The 20,524-nt window shown below is 46.4% G+C and overlaps 1 protein-coding gene across 1 annotated transcript; it reads right to left on the bottom strand.

The window, feature by feature from the left end:
• Positions 1-6,950: 6,950 nt before the first annotated feature.
• Positions 6,951-19,827, bottom strand: ANHX (anomalous homeobox). Its single transcript, XM_035340249.1, has 9 exons — positions 19,398-19,827; positions 18,640-18,913; positions 18,196-18,320; positions 17,827-17,950; positions 16,357-16,543; positions 15,293-15,425; positions 14,736-15,034; positions 10,361-10,448; positions 6,951-8,348 (listed from the first exon to the last, which is right to left on the bottom strand). Exons 2-9 carry the CDS (start codon positions 18,886-18,888, stop codon positions 8,318-8,320), a joined length of 1,236 nt encoding a protein of 411 aa, XP_035196140.1. The 5' UTR covers positions 18,889-18,913; positions 19,398-19,827; the 3' UTR covers positions 6,951-8,317.
• Between the last annotated feature and the right edge of the window lie 697 nt (positions 19,828-20,524).

Below are 20,524 nucleotides of genomic sequence, written 5' to 3'. Positions count from 1 at the left end.
AGGTGGGCGCTGGGCGCGGGCACTGCGGAGCCGGCGCGGGGTTGCCGCCCGCAGCGCGCGCACCGCGGTGGGGGGGGGCAGGAGCAGCAGAGAGCGCGCGCCCGGCCCGGCCCGGCCCAGCTGCGGGAAGGCGGCGGCGCGTGCCGTGAGCGCGCGGGGGCTGCCTGCAGGGAGCGGGTGCGTCCCGCCCTGCTGCTGCTGCGCCGCGGGGCCGGGTGCGGGGTTTTAGCGCGTTTGACCGGCGCCCGCCCCGCTCGGCCCGTGGGCTGCAGCACAGGCCCAGCCGGCAGCCTGCCGGCAGCCCCCGCAGCACAGAGCCCGTGGGCTGCAGCACCCACGCACGTTTAGGCTCGCTGCTGTCAGCCCCACGGCTGCAGGGGCAGAGGACAGAGCCTGAGCCCGCTCAGCTCTCCGCTGAGCCTCGGTGCTGCTGCAGCAGAGTACCGCCAGGGTCAGCCTTAACTCTGACCGTGCTTTAGGCAGCTCGAGCCAGGCGAGTGTCAATGTCATTTAAAATAAATGCTGCAGTTTGGTTTTAAAAAGGACGGGAGAGATGTTTTAAAGAAATCCTGTTGCTAATTTTTAAGGAGATTAATAAATACTGATAAAAATAAATGTTAGCTAGATGTAGTAAAGTATGAAGATAAAAGGCACATGTAGGAGATGGCAAGCCGACTGCCAGAACACTGAGGAAACAGCTCCTGCAGTACTGTGAAGTACACGGTTGTACATACACATAATGCAAGCTGAACGGTGCCTTTTTCCTAACTTAATTTTATTCTACTTTTTCTAAGAGAAGGCAGAGACGCACAAAACCTTAACTTGATGGATCCCACATACCAACCCAATGCATTATTATAATGGATGCAACTTTTAATTTGAATGCAAAACTCTGAATTTACCGAAGTATAAAGGTATTTTATCTAAAGAAAGCAGGAGCACGTCCTTGAAATGGTATGATTCAAAGTTGAAGTACAGATTTTAACATGAAACATGCAAGAATACTAAGAGATGGACCAATCCAAAATCCCCAGTCCAGTTGTCCAATTTGGAAACTGCAGTTCAGAGTAACTCTTAGCAGAGATTAGGCAGCCCACGAAGTGCTCCAACAGCTCTGAAAATTCGTAAGGTCCACAAAATCGAGTCTGGTGCAGCAGTTCCAGATTCCCGAGGGAAACAGATCGCAAGTATTTTTAAAACCAGTTATTCACCCACTGAACCAAAGAATGTGCATTAATCCACCAAACATACGTGGATATATCCACACATGCACAATTTTTTTTTTTTATTTGAAGCTTCTGTATAATGGCTATTTCTGAGTCTAAAGCATCTCAAAACCTCTTAACATTAAAATCCACAAGGTGATACATAACATCATTGCTCTAAAATCAGATACACATCTAAATCCAACACTTGTAAGGAAAAATGCTAAAATAAGGCAACCTTGTATGTAGCATCCCTAGAGTCTGAGGGAACCTAAAGAAAGTGATGAGATTGCATTTGAGACATACAAGGTGTGGGGGAGAGTACCTATATTCTCCTGTGTGGACAGCGTCTAGTGCTCTGCTCTTCAGCCGCAGCAGTGGCTCCCAGGATCTAAAAAGGTACAAATGCAAACAAATTAGAGCTCAGGTAAAGAGCTTTAATTCTGCTACTTTATTTCTGCTGCAGTATTTGTAAACTGGGTTACAAAAAATAAATAGAAATGGAAATGTCAGCAGTCCTTTTACTGGAGTGCTGAATGCAGCGCTGAACACTGTCCAGCTCTGTCTCCCCTGCTAAGCTCAGATGCCAGGCACCAGGCATGGTACTGCACAGCCCCGCGACTCCAGCTGAGCTCAGGAACACCGCTCCCACGAGGCAGGATTTAGAGCTGTTGGCACAGTGACCACACCCTGCAACAATTTGTAGATGGAGAAACTTATGGCACTGCAAATTGCACCATGACCTAAGGCAGTGGCTCCGCTCCACAGGCATATCTGATTATTGGGCAGCACCGACGTTCCACAAATAGCTCCGTGCTGAAATGCCGTTCCAGTTCACTGCGCGGCTCCACGCAGGGGCACTGGGGACAGCAAAGACGTCTCGGAGGGAGTCTCCCAGGGCTGAGGGGACTGAGCTACAGGGCACGCTGATGAAAAGGAAACGTGATGGGAGAACGACCAGAGTACCAGAGCCTTCCTGGCCCTACACCGCTGCCCAAAGCCTCCCCCTGCGGTTGCTCAGTAGCAGGGGGGAGCACACGCCTTTTACTGCATGCACTCTTCCTGAGACACACGGAACTAAAGCAGTGGTACTGTAACGTCCCTGCCACTAACATCCACCTCGTTCCTGCAGCAAGCCATCTCCCCTCTCTTCTTCTGCAGCATGGGAATGTTTTATTTAGGGAACTGCTAAATGATACAGCCTTAGGGACAAGACACTGAAAAACTGAGAGAGCAGAGGCAACCACAAACTGAAGTGGGAGTTTAACTGGCTCCTCCATCACAGTAAAAGCAGTAGAGATGGGGACGGTAGACAAAGATGGAGAATCTGTGGGCATCTGATCTTGGAAACGGTCAGACTGGCACTTACATGGGGGCACGATGTTCAAATAGCGCTGTAAGGACAGCACAGGCTGAGCACTATCCGTATTTTTTATTGTTAGAAGCCTGGCAGCACATCCCCGCAATGAAGTGAGATAAGTGCGCATCAGGGAGGGAAGGTGTTGTAACCAATGACAAGATCAGAGCAGAAGATAGGAGTGGGTGTAGCTGAAGTGTGATGATTCTTTCCCAAACCACAAGAGACTATAATTTCAATGATATATTTCTGGCCAAACCATACACCACAGTTTAACAAGCAACAGAACCCTCTAGGCTGTCACAGTGTGTGTAAAAATATTCTACTACTTGTCATATTTCAATTTCGTATTAATCTTCAATCATTCTCACAAAACGTACCTCATAACTCAAAGGTAAAAGCTAGAATGGAGAAAGATTACGCTGCCTTAGTGCTGCTCAGAACCAATGGGGTTCACGTTGTGAACTGTCGTATATTGTGCATCTATTCACCAACAGGAGAGCCCTAAAACAAAAGAGCAGCAATTTGTACAAAACCTGTGAAACTCTCGTGCCCTCAAGGGAGAGGTTAACCCAAACCTGTTTTTTGGTAGTGCCTTTAGTATCACTCTGCATTCATACTCAGTAGCCTTTTGCATGTTCAAAACCCTGTGCAGACACGAGTTGATAAATCCTCAGAACTCTCTGGCAAAATGTGCTATTTCCAAGCATTTGCTCATTTCAGAGTCCAGTGAAGAATGAGCACAATGTCTGAATAAAAGATTATGGCAGTGTTTTTACTTGCCAGAATGATTCAGGGATATGCACAGGAGGCTGAAGCATGCTCAGTTGTGGGGGTTTCTGTAAGTGGCAAGAACACAGGAGCTAACTGAAAGCAGCTTTAACTCTTCACGAGCTGCTTCAGACTACAGTTTTTGCCAGTGCTGTGCAGATACAAGAATGTATTTTTGTTCTTTACGTAAAGGGAAGTAAGCAGAATTTACAAGCATAAACAGGGAAACATGAAAAAGCCTGCTTATCAGAAGCCTTCACCACAGCACCATACTGAAAAAAGGCCCTACTTGAAAGATAAAAAGGCACCTATACTAAGTAAAGGCACCTATACTAAGTAAAAACTGAAAGTCAAAAATAAATAAATAAATAAAAATCCTGCTAAATCCCTGGGCTTTTCAGAGGTGCTGATCATTTGCAACCTAGAGATAAGATCAGAATTCAGATGTCATCACTTCTGGAACCATCTCCAAGACACCTCATCATACACAATCCAAAGATTCAGCATCAGCAAACAGATTTCAAAAATACGCGCTGATTTTTCTTCACAAATGAATATTTACTCTTCTTCAAACTTTACCAAAGTGGATTATCTTGACATAAAAATGGATTAAATCCTACTGAAAATGACTGATCTGAAACAATGAGCTTCCACTGCAGAACATAACACGAAAGACTTTGGGGATAAGACTAATGAAGTGCAGAGATAAAACATAATGCCTTCGCCAACATTTGCAAAAGTGGCCTCTTATTCTGGGTGCCCTACTTGAGCCTCTGCGTAAGTGCTCACTTCCTCTGAAAATGAGGCCCTAAGCAAGTTGAGCCAGGCATCCAGAAGAGACTTCCTGAAATTACTGGCCTTTAAGTTGTCTCTCCTGACATTTGTGGGCCTCGGATGAGCCCATTCAGTAACTATGAGAGCAGGCAGGGGCTGTCAAGGGGGATGAAAGCGGGGAAAACTACTGCTCATGTCATTAATCCTCATTAGCACTGTAGGGGATTAGTTCAGAGAAGTCATTCACAGAGAAGTCAGCTGCCATGCAGGTCCTCTGTGCTGCCACTTCTACACCACACTTGTAGCTCAGAACTGCTGACAGGCTTCAGCTCAGTCTGACCTCACCAGGCTTAGAGCCCGTCCACCAAAGTGCCAAGAGGAAAGCTGCCTGCTGGGATGGTGTCCTCAGCTCTGAGGCAGCTGATTAACAGACCTTCTGAAAATGCTCCCGGATCTCCATCCCCCTTCTGTGACCAATTAGCACATGTGAGCACTGCTCTTTGGGCCCTTTTATGAAATTTGAAATTAAAAATATCTTTGCTTTTTCTATCTAGGGCAAGCTCCTTTCTTTGCTAGGGCATGCCATGTTGAGGAGGAGGAGGAATGACAACAGCAGGTACAGCACATTCAGTTCAGGGAAGGTCAGTCACATGCTCAGAGTACTTCTAATTACAGCTCCACAGAAGAACAACATAAACACATCCAGAGCTTGCTACATATGGCAGAACAGGCAATCTGGATCATGACAGGGATGCAGATCACAACTAGGAAATAAGAACAAGGTAGTACACAAACCAAACAATTCAAATGATGGCACAGTGTAAATACAATGTGAAGAACCCCACTGTCCCTCGAAGGACCAGCTCCACCCAGCCCCACAGGCAGCGGAGGCCAGATGCTAAGTGGCATCAGTGCTCAGCAGAGATTCCTCTGCCACATGGCTACACATCCAGCCTTTGCTTGCTAACAGGCCAGGAAGCAGCAGCCTACCTCTGAACTCCGCTCAGCTACATGTAACTGCTTGGTCAGATTCTGAGATCGCCTGCAGGTATAGCAGGCAAATTCTCATCCAAATGCAGCCAACTCCTCCAAGTGTTCTGTGCAGATTCTGTACCCTGGTGGTATGTGGCAACGATGTTGGTGGGCTAGAATACACCGTACTTCATCCACTCAGCTTTACATCTCTTAAAGAAATACTTTTAATTTGCTGGATTTCACATATCAAACTTTGAATCATCTAATATAAGTTTACAAAGAAGTAATGAGTTATTTCATCTGGGAAATGACCTAGAAAATTCAATTGTCCTCCAGAGAGCAACTGTGCCAAATCTGGAAATGAAACTCATTAAATGAAGTATGAGAAAAAGCTGTTATTCTGCTTCAGCTGCAAAGCCTGGCTTAGAGTTAAGTTTGGTGAGGATACTTGTTCTAGCACTCCTTAGGAATGGTGCTGGAGTGACACCTCTTTAAAATTAAACAGTCAAAACACCTGTAGACTTGCACTATTTAGAAACTTAAAAGGCCTAAGAACAGTGGTATTGGTAAGGCACTAGAACAAAGGTCAGTTATCTCCAAACCCAGAACACCTGCATTCCCTAGCATGGGCTGTTTCTTTAGAAAATGAACTATTAAATTGTGACAGGTGTCTAAAGTTTCTGTGCAGGGGGAGAAATGTTCATCTAATCTGCATCATCTTCCTGACAGGCAACAGAACTATGTATTTGAAAGCAAATGAAAATACACCTCCTTGTAAGAGAGCGTCGCTCCTGTGCTTGAATATATCAATCTTCAACAGCAGGGAAGCGTAAAACACAGGCTTTCATCCACACGTATTCTAATACACGAATGACTAGCTCAGTCATAATAACGGCAGTGACATGCCCTGTCATTAGCGGGGAGAAACAAAGTACCTTATGCGGCACCTCACACAAAAGTCTGTCAGGATGCCGTGTGAGGGCTGCTCACGGGGGCTCCCTCAGCACGCCAGCCGCCTCGCTGCTTGGCGCACAGCCGCGCCTTACTCTTTCTGCCACAGGCAAGCAGAGAAGCCGCAGCTCTCGCCCACCGCTGCGCCAAGCCCCAGGGGACGGATTTTACTCGGCGTGCATGGGATGGCGCCAGCACCTCCGGCCTGCCCTCGGCAGCCCCAGCCCCAGCCCCGCCGTCCCCTCAGCCGGGGCGGTGCCCCCCCTCGCCCCGCCCCGGCCGCCAACGGTCGCCGCGCGCGGGCTCCGCTGTTGCTATGGCTCGGCGGGAGGCGGCAGCCAATCAGGAGGCGGGGAGATAAATTTGTCGCTGTTGCTACGGGCGCGGCGGGCAGGGCGGCCAATGGGGAGGAAGCGGGAAGCCGGCCCGCGGCCGCCATGGCGGCGGGAGCAGCGCGAGGGGCTGAGGGCTCCTCAGCGAGGCCCTGCTTGCCGCAAGCGGCCGGGGAGCGGCGGCGGCGGAGCCGAGAGGCCCTGCTGCTGAGCAGGGGAGGGGTGGCGAGGGACAGAGCGTTAAAATGGAGGCAGCCCAGCGGGGTTCGTAGGGCTGGGACAGCACAGCCCTCGGGTTGAGGTAGCCCAGCACAAGGTCTGCGCCTTTCCGCCCTGCGTGCCAGCCCCGGCTCGCGCAAAGCCCCATTGTTTAGGGAGACCGAAGTGTGAACGTATACATAAGCGTTCCTCTCACCAGTGTTCTGAGCGCGAGCATCCACCAGGAAAAGGGCATTCTAAGCCAGATCCAGAGAAAGGAGCTCTAGAAGTATCAGGGTCACAGCCCGAGTGCTGGGGGGTTTAAGAAATACTGTGTCTGCATAATCACCTCATACTCTTACCTTGAAAATGAACCCTTGATCAAAAGTCATTCATAACCTTTATTTGATAACTATTACAAACAGTTCTGGAGGCATCTACTGTGTTCATCTCAGGGCAGCAGATTTGACAAAGATTACCCCTTTTGCAATCCCTTGCTATTTAAAAAATGCCAGTAATAGTTACAGAAAGTACCTAAAAGACTGCACGATGACTTACAGCAGAAATTTTAAACCTGCATCAAAAGCCTGCTTTGCTACTTATACACAATTCTGCTTTTTAGTCTGAAAGAAAAGGAGCAGGGCTCCTGGTCTGTGAGCAGCACATGGCAGTGAGTGCGACAGGAGGCCTCCAGGCTGGGTTAAACACGGAAAAGCACTGGGCAAAAAGCACAGAGTTGTGCACGCTCCCCAGGTGGGTCACAGCTGGAACTGCCTTCCCCTGTGGAGTAAGTAGCCTTCAGCCAAATACAGCTTTAGCCTCTGCTCAAAGACGCCTTGCACAGCTCACTCTGCATTGCAGGGCGAACAGGATGCGCTCACCTGCTGCTGCTGAGCGTCACACTGCCGCAGACCACCTGAAGGGTGACACAATTGCCTGTGCAGTTTCAGCCCATCCAGATCTGGAGACTGAAATGGATCAAGAGGCTCCCACCCTCTCCATTTATCCGCCTTTTGCTAGCGATCAGATGCAGGTAGCATTAGCTACCGATGCACTTGTATGCCCCCCCTCCCGTCCTGCAAGAACAGCAACTCTAGCACTGTAATTTCTGCCATGCTCCAGGCTGTGTCTCCTACAGCACTACAGAGCATGGAACATTTCAAAGTGATGCCCAGCAGCACAACAGAAGTGCAGAGAAGAGGAACAGCAGTGTTTTGCCAGCACTTAGCACAGTCCTTATTTTCCATGCCTGAGATAACCTTTATCTCATATCCAATATCCAACTGTTGGGCAATGTAACTAAGATTTTATTCCTTCTGAGTAGAGATTCGTATGCCTTCATGGTGTAATGAAGGACTCATCTGATCAGTGCTATAGGTAGAACTATGCAACTGCCACATAATCAGTGACTTGATATTTTAACGTTTACAGAGCAGCTTCAGACTGCTCTAGTGAAAACCTACAATCCGCAATGTACCTTTGGTTTCTTATATTCTTTCCAAAATTCTTCATAAAACTAAAACCAACTTCAACTATTAGAAAAGGCCTTCATCCATCTACCTCATTCTTTCTGTTCCTCAACTCCGTGTCAAACTTCTTGTTCATTTAAAAAAAATTAATGAGAGAAAAACAAGAAAGAATAGGGTGTTTCCTGGAGAAGTGCAGACCACATTGAGCATCGCTGTAGGCAGGTCACATTCGTCCCCCAGCTGAGAATTCAAAGAGCAGCCGTGCTGCCCAGAATGTATCATCGGTTAATGGGTCACCAACTGGATCCTCCAGCACCTGAAAGACACAGGAGAGGAATGAAAGCTTCACCACACATGACCTTTAATGACGCAGCTGCTCAGTGTGGAAGAGCTCCTTAGGGCAGATGTACATTGGAACAAGACTGTGGGAGGGGAGGGAATGTCAGTAGTGAAGGCTGTGTCCGTGAAATGACAAAGTCTTCGTCCCCCTCTAAATTCAGGTGGAGTAATCCATCTGTACAGGGCATGGGTGTAAAAATGGCAAGCACAATCTGTGTGCAGTTCGACCCTTCATAATTCAGAGAAAAGCAACTGCCTTCCTTCTGCCCAAGACATTGGCTTCTATAAAAGCAAGTAAACAATGGAGGGCAAAACCAGGATGAACTAATTAAGAAGGGAATGATCACCTGGACAAGGGAGTTCTATTCATAAAGGGAAAGGAACGTCTCCAAAATTGGTTAACTGGTTTTTGTTGTTGTTTTGTTTTACTCTGCTTTTAATTTTGATGGAATATATGACCCACAAAGAACAAATTGAAAGTCATGTGTGGTACAGGGAGCGTACATCTGCACAGCTGTGGTTCAGACATGGAAACGAATTATTCGTATATCCCTGCAACAAGCCCAGGGAATCCATTCTTGGGTAATCCTGTAAGAAACAGAGCACCCAGGAAGCCTGTGGAATGCTGTAAAAACATTTACCCATTCAAGTTCTTCCTTTTCTTACAGCACACATTAAAATTTGCAAAAAAAAAAAAAAAAAAAAAAAAAAAAAAAAAAAAAAAAAAGCTCTTCTGAATTCCTGAACTGAATAACGATTACAAAGATTTGAAGATGTTGCCTTCTGACATCTGCAGGCATCACATGGTATCTTGTTCCCCATACCATATTGCACCTAGTGTCATGTTTCTATGCAATCACAAAATCAGTGCCTAAATTCAAAATAGCAAGAGGAAAACACTAGCTGCAGAGACTGCATACTCTGGACATCTTAGAAAAGGCTCATTCATTATTAATGCCCAAAGCTTTCCTACTCATCTGGCTCCCATTATGGCTGGTAAAAAGGCCACTTTCCAAGATACGGATCTTTATATTGATGCTTTCAAAGGCTCAAAAGAGGTTCTGTTACTGCCCTGAGAGCTGCAGTCGCTTCCCATAATGAGGCCAGCAGATATGGTCTCCTGCTTTTCAAAATCTCTTTCAAAAAGGTTTTCTCCAGCAGCTGACATTGCAGGAGAAACAGAAATGGATGCTAACTCACTGGTAGACCAATAGATCTGAAGCCAAAAAATAAACTTTACGAATAACTTAAGCTACAGTTTAGATAGGGCTTTCTTGAGTCCTATTTTTAAGTAACAGTTAATTCATAGATGTGCTCCCATTCCCTTGAAAGCAAAACATTTCTAGTTTCTATTCTCTGCTGCTTTAAAAGCACCAAAAGAAGGCATGGTTTGAATCCCGATCATGGAAGGGAAGTTGCTTCTTCTATCATTTCCTATAACAACACTGCTCTGAACACTACTCAGCCATCTCAGAGAGTAGTGTACAAAATCTCTTTTCTTCAGCAGTAACACAAACTCGGAAATGTAAATGACATTAAAGATTTTAACAGGTTTCAGAGAGCCGAGTCTAATTCTGCAAAACCTCTCAGAAGGGAAGGACCCACAAGAAACCATCTTCCCATCTTCTGCTTTTCACAGTACTAGGTGAACCCTCTGTTCCTCAAAATTTAAATGATACTTTGGATCTACACAGGTTGATTTGGCCATCATTGCAATGACGTGTTTAGTAAAATCAAAGTCTGATAAGCAATTCAAGTGGCAAAAAAAAAACAAAAACAAACAAAAAAAAAAAAACCTCTTGTAGCATCCCAGCATCTGCTGGATGGTACTCAGAGAATGCCAAGCTTGCTGATTCCAAAGATATGCTTAGATCACGTACATTTCATGCAATATATGATGTGAGATTTCACATCTCCTGCGAGAATGCTACAGCCGGAAGGTGTGTGTGGCTGAGCTCCCCTCTCTGAACATTAGGTGCGTTCTCTTACCTGGCCTTGTCCCATGGCTTGGCTTTCTTCCGTGCAGGGTGCAGAAACTGGTGGGCACTGAGGCTTGCCAGCCACAGTCTGATGGGAACTGGAAGAAAAAACGATGATTTACAAATGCATTTGTATTTATGCCCTACTTACCACTTACTGCAGTCTGGCAGCAGGACGAGAGGGGCTGCTGACAAGACTATTCATTGAAAAGATAATGAGTTCTGTTGATTACAAACCTGTGTCATTTCTTCAAATTGTCACAGACTGAGAAAACAGATTGTGCAATGAGAGGACTAGCCTGACCAGGAGCAGTATACAGGACTGACATCTCTATTTGCAACTTGCCTTATGCCCCTAGAACATTCTCCATAAACAAAGAGATGTCTACCAAAATGTCTCTCTCCTGGAACATGTTTTAAAAACAGAGGTCCTCAGAGTCAAAACATCCAAAGGTGGCTTTAGACGTAGCCACAACATTAGCTGTAATTCTACTATAGCTTTTCAAGGCCATCAGCCGACAGTCTGGGGACATGGCTTCCCCATCCACACCTCCCCAGGGGCTCTGCCAACATCTGAAAAGAGTCTGCAGGCACTGCGCCAAGTAGGAGACACTGGGTACTTGATGATGGGATGCCCTTCACCACCAACTCTGTATCTGTACTCCAGCAACACTGCCCATACCACTGCCAGGAATACCCCAGGGTATGAATAGCCATAGAAGCCCAGACCAAAGGAATCAGCTAATAGAACTTGGGAAAAAAAGTACAAGGAACAGGGTTGTTTCTTGTCAAGTTGCCTTTCCTTAGGATCCCCTCCAGGTTTTAGCAATCAGTCTTGGGATTCCTCTGCTGGAGGCTGCATTCATGCAATTACATGTACTAATGACAAACAGACTCAGCCCCTACCCCCACAAATTCCTCTCATCCTTTCTCATTGCCCACTTACACTTTGACATGCACAACACCCTTAGCAACAAATTCTGTGATTTAATTATGCAACATGCCAAAAAGTAGCCTCCTTTTGCACATTTAAACTTGCTGCCTGTCAGTGTCATGTGCGTGGGGTTATATGGGGTGCGAGCCTAATGGCAGGAGGATTCCTACTGTACTGAGCTGGCATCCCAAAATGCAGAAAGAATTGGTAAGCTGCAACTAACATCTCAGCACTGGTATTTTCTAAATCAATAAGCTGGCTCATAAACACAGTTTGTCTTGCTCTACAGAGTTCAGTGTGCTTTTCTGCTTGAAATGTGAGGCACAGGAGAGCCATATTCTGCATGAGCCATTAGCCGGGCAACATTCCACCTGTCCCAACCAGAAGAATGAAGAGGTTAAAACAACACTATCTGTAGAGGCAAGCATCTGTTTGGTGCCCCACAGGGCCCTCCAGTTCACTAGCTGGATCACACTCTCCTGTCAGGCAGCAGGAGCAGATGGAAACAGTCAGCTCCCAGCCTGGCTCCCCCTCATACTCCCACCTCACAACCCTGCGGAGCGTGAGAGGTTTGGATACAGCCCAAGTGCGTAGGACCAACTGGAAAAAGCCCATAAAAGAAATAAACTGAAATTGGTCTAATAAGCTAACGGCAAGTCCGTTCCAGTTGAGCACATTTAAAACGAGACATGCAGATCAAGGTTCCTTCAGCTGACTTGCAGCTCTACCCTGGTACTTACAAAGCAGACCAATACAGGCACTGGCGAGGCAGCAACTGTCACACTGGAAGTCCACTCCAGATGGGTGACCCTGGATAAATAATTTCCTTCTCTCTGCTTTACTTTTATCACCAAGGCAGGGATAGTTTCACTGCCCTGTATTTCTAGGGTAACACCACTCATCTGCCTCACAGATTAAGCTGTTGGCTCCTTAAGTCCCCAGATGAGTGATGCTCATTGCAACATTGCTGCTAAAGATGACTCGGGTGACACAATACTCCTCTCTAATCCAGTAAGTCTGTTAGAGGGCACTGCCTGATAACAGAGGTGATCCTCACTGCCCATCACTGCGCAGTGATCTCACCCAAGACTTCCCGCCCAAGGTCTGCTGGCTCTCTAGAGAGAAATTGCAAAAAGGCCTGGGTGAGATTGCAACCTAAGCCTCACTCACTCCTGAAAAGATTTAGGTTCCATAACACGCATGGTATGTTGGGGAGTTCAAGGTTCTGAGGGAAGATGGACCAGGCCACTAAAGTAGGTTCTACAGAGTTCAAATAGCTGTATCTTCACCAGAAGGTGTCAATGAAGCAGCAAGTCCTGCCCCTGCCAGGAATATGATAAAGGGTGTATGGATTCCTGGCACAACTGACATACCCAACAAGGAGACATTCACCATAGATTTCTTCTAGTGGTGGAACATACTTTAAAAATAAATATGAGCTCACTCTAGAGTCAGAACATGCAATTTTACATCCAGCCAAAATATTGCCAGCAATTCCTCACTCGTCTTTCATAATCCTTAGCCACACTTTAAAACTACAAATCCCAAAACACAGGCTGAGGTGGGCTCACAATACCTAGACCTGGGTTCCCCCCAGCAATTCCAAGGAGGGAGTCTGACATGAATGTGAACAACTACAGGCACCAAGCCAACTGGGAAACAGAGGTAAAAGGCAGAAATGTTTATAGCAGGGAACTAACTGGGAGGCAAAAAAATCTACTGATCTTTATCTCCAGTGAATCACTGCCTTCCCTTGTTGCTCTGACAAGCCACAAAGCCTCTCTCTGCCTCTGCTTCCTCATCTGTAAAGCTGGAATAAAACTGCTTCTTCTGCCTGCCTCTTTGACACCTTATTGACAGTGTCACGCTAGCACAAACGCTGGACAGGGTCAAGCAGAAGGGTTACAAAATGGTACTACTACTGATCTGTCTTGCAGATTAAAGGAACTTTATAATGCCTGTTTTGCAGTGTTTATTTTTATGTAACATTATGGAAGTTGTGTAACACATGGAAGATGGCACAGATTTTTGTTGTTTTGCATTCTGTGAACTTATCTCACGTCCCAGAGAAAAACCTGCTGTCTGAAACATTTGGTACAGGTGGAAAACAAAAAGGCAGAACAGTGCCTGTCTTTCTGTCTTCCAATTCGGAAAGCTTGCACTACGGAATAATCTTGTCATGAGGTTATGAAGCTACAAAAAACTATTTTAGGATTAAGTACAGGCCCTACCAACCCAGCCTGCAGGGCCAGCTCTCGCAGAGATCAGTGTTAGTTATGATTTTCTGCCAAAAAGAAAAACAGGCAAATGGCTTAAATGCCAAACCTGCTTTAAAGAGAGGGTTCATGATGCTGGCCCTGAATCTCCTTTGTACTAACTACACTGTAAAACATACATACATTTATGCAGCATTTCCCATTTCCAACACAGAGATAAAAATATCTTCAGAATCTGATGAGGACAAGCAGAGAGTCAGGCCCCTGGAATGAGATGCATTACCACACTTTCTGCAGCCCTCTTCAATAGGGGAATCAGGACAAGGCTAGATTCACAACATCATTGTTAGTCCTGCCTTTGAGAAGCCCTGTGCTTTCCACTCCTTTACCTGTGGGGAAGAATAGCCTCCAGGGTCCCTAGCTGTCCTTCTCTAAGGGTGAAGCTTTCAACCTCTAAATCTGACTGCCGAATGATTCTTCCTGAACTGGCCTCAATAAAACCAACTTGAGGGACTCTGCTCAAGGGAGCTCTGAAACCTGCTGAAATAAATGTTCGTATTAAAGACAATTACAGATAACATGACCTCAACCTCTGACCCAGCTAGTCCCCCCCTCTTTGCTGTGCATTCACCAGCGGTTGTGTGAATAGCAGTCACAGCACTTTCCATTCTGTAGACCTGTAGCAAAAGCAGGTGTTACGTATCCTATCAAGGCTATTCTGAAGAACAGGGACAAGAAAAGAGATGGTGGGAATGCTGAACAAGACAGGATAGGAAGGAAACAGAGAGGGAGAGAGAAAAAGCAGGAAGAAGAAAGGCAAGTGAGAAAGCATTGCTGAAGATGAGCACCATGCTTCCAGCATCTGCTCAGGCAATCAGCACTTGCCTCTGAAGAATTGTCAGGGGTTTAAAAACCCAGAAACCTGCTAACTGGCAAGGTGAGCAGACAGCACCTGAAGGGACTTTTCCAAAGGAAAAGCTAAAAGGAGTCCACCTTGCTGGACAAGCACTATCTTAAGGAGGAGTTACAGTCTTAGCAAGATAGTAGCAAGAATGTCTGGTTCAACACCTTAAATCAACAGGTTTTCTGTGCTATTATGGGAGCTGAAGATAAGCCCTGCTCCCATTTGTCATGACGTGGGAAAGCCATGTAATTGAACAAGCATATTTCCAACAAAGGGACGAGAAGCCTGAAAAAATTCCTAAGGGCCATAGTCTGGGTTCATTTTTACTAACCTTCTATATTTGGGGTCCACGTGGAGCCAGAGACTCCTGTGGTGTTGGAAGGGGCCTGCCCCATGGCCAGACGTTCACCTGGGAAGATAAGGGACCCACAAGAGCACACAACAAAGTTATCCAGTTGGGGGCCAGCATCAGTACTGCTTCCTGCTTCTCTGGGCTGCAGGACAGCAGAGTTAAAGCAGGTTCCTGGTTCCAGCACAGCTTCACTGAAAAAAGCTACGGGTTGTTCAGTGACGTGAGTCGTCATCGCCTTGCTTGTCCTTGGTTCGCACAGTGCACTGCTCTGAATAAAGCTGTAGCAATGGAGGAAACAAATTAGCCAGACATATTGCTTTTCAAAGAGGGGAGACACCTCAGCTCAACCTTTGAATCCTGTCCCTGGCAGGTGGGAGATTAACTACAAGATGCTCCACCTGCCTGAAACTGGGCATGGACCATTCCCATCAAGACTCCCTAAATAACGTCCCGAGAACTGAAATGGAAGTCAGTTCCATGACCAAGTTTAAGGGATGCTTCATCTCTGAACTGTTAAAGACTTTTTCATACATCACCTGGATTCCAGCATCTTTAAATACATTCCTTCTGGAGACTTATCCAGGTCTGTAGCTGACTGCTCCCACCCTGGGTCGCAGGGCATGAGGTTTATCTCCGTCTGCTCAGAGCCAATGCCTACATAAGATCCACCTGAAAAACACAGGCCAGGGAGGCAAAGGAACACTACCAGTTACTCCAAAAAGCAATTAAATAACAGTCTAATTTGTGAAATGCAGCAAGGCCCTCTTTTTCCCCATGACCGAAGTTTGGTCAAGCTTCTGTGAAGGGGCACAGAAATACTGGGTTTTACAGGAGTGGACTGGAGCTCAAAGTGACCTATCTGTATTTGTAATAATCCCCTTCATGTTCTGGGGAGAAGTTTATGAGCTATTATTGTGTTCCTTTAAGCCATCGGTATTTGTCGGCTTCGAAAGGCACTCTGCATCCAATGCAGCATTGGGAAGGCTACAGGACAGACAGAAGCAATGTGAAAATGGCCAAGCAGGTGGAAGGCAAGGTGTTGGGGCTGTGATGCACTGGATCCCTGCTAAATATAGAAAAAAACAGGTGTCAACATCATTACATGAACACACTAGCATCTCTTTCATCCTCTTCAACAGACAGTAGTAAATGCTGCTGACAGTGGTGATCATTGAGATCAAAGACAAAACAGCAAGTTGTGAATTATTGCTAGTCAGTCACTAAAACGATGTGACTGATACACAGAGTGCAATCATCTTGGTCCCAAATCAATCTGCAAATTCAAGTCCTGATCCCAGAGGCTGAGAGCTAAAACCTACTGCCTGACATGTATTTGCTTTCATTTGGTGCCCTTTTTGAGAACGGGGTATCTTTTCATCTGCCCTTGTGCAAGCCTTATCAAAGCTTGCTCCTCCTAGAGTGACAGCCTCGAGCCTAGACGTGAGGCACTCCGCTGATGCAGAGCTCTCCAGTGGCCACTTGATCCCTCAGCATGTAGATGCTGTTTCTGCAGAAGGAATATCCTTCTCTTCCTGAAGAAGTTAAAAATTGCTTTTCAGCTTTCTGGACCACATCCCAAGCCCATCAAGAAGAGACAAACCTGCAGTTTGTGGAGTGTAGGATCCTCTATCCTGCTGCTCCTTTGCATGGTGCGTCAAGGTCCCCTCAGGGCACAAGTAGTTAAGCTTTGCCTCACGACGGATGCGGGATTTTTGACGTCGTCGATAATTTGCAAACCAGTTATAGACCTGAGCTGGCTGCAGGTTCATGTCCTGAGCCAATCCCTCCTGCAAACCCAGGTGTAGGGGGGAATCAAGAAAAAAAAGAATAAGCCACATCCAAATAACATCCTTCAGTTCCAAAGACAGCCAGACAAAAGAGCTTTCAAAGCCACCAGAGACATTTGTTCTCTAGGTCTCCAATAAGTCTATGTGGATGCCGTTAAAGGAGGCTGATTTATAAACTCTAAAGAGTTGCTGGAAAACCGATTTCACCTTGCTCCCCTAGACAATCTGTTTGTTAAAGGAAACCATTTACTGTTATTTTATATTGCTATATTTAAACACGCAACATACTGCAGAAAACCTCAGCGAAGTATGCTCTTTCCACAGAATGACAGGTTCACATCACTTGCACGACACTAATGGCATAAACATTAATGCATTTACCACATTAAGGAGTTTTCACAAACCCTGAGCAGCATAAACACCTGCAACACATTCACAGAAGTAAGATGTGCTGTATTAAACTACTTGTTAAATAATGAGATGACATCAATGAAGAATGGATTGGGAAATTAACATACAAGTTGTTATCATAACCTGCACTGTTAAGTCCTAGAAGGGCGATCTCATTATGCTCCCAATTCAAATTTATATTTTTTTAATGAAAATTTGGAAGTTGTTGCTGCTTTGTGAAAAGGGTATGAAATAAACCATCTTCACATTGCAGGATGAGCTTGTGAATAGTTCTGCATCATGTAAGAAGGACATTGGAATAATTGAGCACCACAGGAGCAGACTTTAAAGTCTAAAGCTTTTACCTTGCATTATAGATCTGTCCCTGTTCAGATAACGTAGCTAACTGCATACATTAACAGTGCCTTTTTTTTTTTTTTTCTGTCTTCAAACTCTATGAGCTTAATGTGATAAATCAGTACAAAATATATTCTGGTGAGAAAATGCAATTGCGTATAGTCTACAACCCAGTCAAATCAGAGCTACGTGTCACTATAACATAGCCCTTCTGAGTGATCGATATTTCCCTGCCTATATTCAGTCAGTACAAGATTAGACCTGCTAAAAAGCTCAGCAAAGAACTTATTTCCCCTAATCTTTTTGTCCAAGGCAAGCAAAGTTATTTAGCATTAACTTAATTTGCTATTTTAAATTTGTATTATTAATATTACTAACTTTTTGATGAAACCTTTAGGGAAAGATCAAATATGGGGAATTCCAACCCCACTGGGCTTCTGAAAACAGATCTAGAACAAAACCAGCTATAGACCCCTGATCAGAGAACACTGTTTTTCTGTGACAAGGACACTTGTCTGGAAGAAGCATATCCTTACCCTTTGTTTCTTGCTTGGATTTGTTGTCACCTCTGCAGCAAATTTGTACAGTTGCTGGCGTACTTCATCTGAATAATTTCGATTTTTCAAGCCCTCAGGACAAAGGGAAATAGGTGGAGGATTCCTGTGCACAAGAGAGAGGGAAATAAGGATTCCTGTACATACAAGAAAACAGGATTAGGAAGGACCCCAAAAGATTTATTCATATTCAGGGGGAATATTCTTACATTGCCCCATGAGGTCAAAACCCCAAGAAAAACCCAGCTCCCAGATGCAGTCATTTTGAGATGTGCAGCCTCTGAATCTCTACCCCCTGCACATAAACATAGCAGAGAAGAAAAAACTTTGCTTTCTCCTACACCATGGTACCTCTTCCTGCAACGAAATTTCTGCAGTGGTGTCAGAAAATCTCTGTGGTGCTTCTCCATAACCCTATGGTAGTGAATCTCATGCCAAAGTTGCACCAGCTCCTCCTTCTCTTCTGCCCTGCAACACTAAATTGGAAGGGTATGTTATAAGCCTCTATCACAGTAGTCAGAACAATATCCGGCTTTCACAAACTACAACCAACTGCACGATAACCCAGTTACCTTTTTCCCCTCAACTGTTTAATAGTAACTGCCTGTAGCAGAGGCCTTACCCTGAATTTCACATCAGCCCATCCACACACATCACCTTCCACTACTGGACACCAGCTGGAAATGCTCCACACGCTGCTGATTGGGAACCTCTGTTCTAAACCTAACAATTCTAAACCTTATTTTTCCGACACTGCTTTTTGTTTCCACGAAGCAAGGAAGAACACATCCCTACCTCCAGGAGCCTGCAGGCTGTGTCATGCTGCCCATTGCGGATGTGGACAAACACACAAGCTCGGACAATGTGGATGTTAGAGAGAAAATGCATCTTTTGTTTGCATCTCATCACGGCCCCAACCAGCTTCTCCAGATTAGGGGATGAGCTCTGGAGGTCCTGGCAAAGCTGTCCCGCTAGCTCCAGCAGCTTGGTGGGTGGGGGATCCTTGTGTTTGTTCCTCCTTAACATGGCCATGAACCGCTTCATCCTGATGTCCTGCTGGAAGCCTTTTCTATGCAACGCAGAAAATTGTGGTTAGATAACCACAATTATCTCTTATTTTTAGCTCCTATGGTATGCATTAAAAATAATAAAAAAATAAAACAACAAAACCCTCTCGGAGGCCAGCACAGGAGAGCTGTAGGAAGCCAGACTCAGGGCTGCTCCTGCTCAGCTCTTACTTGTGGTGCACCCTGGGGTGCTGGGGGTGTGGACAGCTCTCCACTGCCCCCAGGTCCCTGCTCTAATCCCCGTCCTCAGATTGGGCACCCCACTTCAAGCTTCGACAGGGAGCACTGACACTGCTACAGCTGAAGCCTGGAGCCATTCTGGGGAAACAAAGCGGGGTGTTCTCCAAAACAGGGCCGGGCAGCACAGCACAGCCTAACTCAGACCATCGGGGCTGCTTTCACCCCGTTTTCCTGGGAGAAAGGAGACCGGCACGATGCCCCCGTGCCCAAATCCTCTGGGCCGGGGGGGGAGAAGCTGTTAAATACCTGCGAGCTCGAGGAGCAGGGCGAGGAGCAGGGACACCCCCGGGCCCTCCCGAGGCGGCGGGGAGCGAGTGGCGGCCCCTGCCTCCCGCTGCAAGGCGCCGGGGCCCCCTGCCTGCAGGCCGGGCCGGAGGAGCCCCCCCTGCCGCCAGCCTCCCCGGGCAGGCAGGTGGAGGCTCACCTGGGGCCGGCCTCCCCCCGGCGGGGAGAGCCTCCAGGACCCCGCTGACCTCGAGGGGACCTCGAGGGCCCCAGGCACGGTCTGCCCCCCCCACCCCCCCCAGCACTCGCTTTGACAAAGCCACAGCTGCCCACACAGCTACGTGTTCATAGCGAAGTGGGGGAAGAATAGAGGGCAGCAAGATATTTTTAGAGTAGGGTTCGTTTTTTTTTTTTTTTTGTTTCTTTGCTTTTTTTTTCCCTTTGGTTTTGTTTTTTTTTTTTTTTTTTTTCCCTTCCCTTTCCTTTCTTTCTTTTTTTTTTTTTTTTTTAAAAAAAAATGTTAATGGGGATGGATCAGACATGCCCTGATAATTTTCACATACTTAAAGGAACTGAAAGAGGAATGCAACTCAAACCCATCTTTTCTAGGTGGGTCCCATCTAGATGAGTCATTCCGTGAGATGAGCCAAAACTGAAGCAGCCATGATTTTCCTTGAATCAGGTCTGAACAGCGGTATGAATGTGCCAGCCCTCTGCTGACTCCGCTACAGCGAGCACAGCCAGGAGCACAGCCAGCAGCAGCAACCGCTGTGCAGCAGGAATGAACCACCACCCACACACCGCGCTGCCAGCCGCAGGTCCCAAACCCACCCCAAATCCACATTTCAATATCTGGCTCCATGGGATGTATGCTACCTTTCTCTGCAAAGACAAAGACTGCGCACTTGAGTGCAGGCATCTGCAGTTTGATGCATGCAGACATCTTAAAAAAAAAATCACAATCCCCTTTTTTCCTCCACTCAGTTGCCTGTGAATTCTCCTTTGGCTCGGATGCCAGCCTACCAGGCTGGTAACTGGCACCTTGCTCCTGCTGCGTGACACCATTCTACATCCTGTGCTGGAGAGGACGAAGTCCGACCACCGGACTTTGTTATCATGCAGGAATTAAGAAGCAGTTTTTCTTTTTG

The sequence above is a fragment of the Oxyura jamaicensis genome, chromosome 15 (genome assembly GCF_011077185.1).
Source record: "Oxyura jamaicensis isolate SHBP4307 breed ruddy duck chromosome 15, BPBGC_Ojam_1.0, whole genome shotgun sequence".
Classification (NCBI taxonomy): domain Eukaryota; kingdom Metazoa; phylum Chordata; class Aves; order Anseriformes; family Anatidae; genus Oxyura; species Oxyura jamaicensis.
Note: the sequence above shows the minus strand (reverse complement) of the source record. Positions and strands in the feature narration are given on the sequence as shown.

Bases quoted from the DNA above. Each gene is read 5' to 3' on its own strand.
- ANHX (XM_035340249.1), bottom strand. From the start codon at position 18,888: ATGAAGCGGTTCATGGCCATGTTAAGGAGGAACAAACACAAGGATCCC. The intron at 18,321-18,639 runs GTAGGGATGTGT...CTTCCAATTTAG, and splicing joins CAGCCTGCAGGCTCCTGGAG to TGTTGCAGGGCAGAAGAGAA. The intron at 8,349-10,360 runs GTAAGAGAACGC...TGTGTCTTTCAG, and splicing joins AAGCCATGGGACAAGGCCAG to GTGCTGGAGGATCCAGTTGG.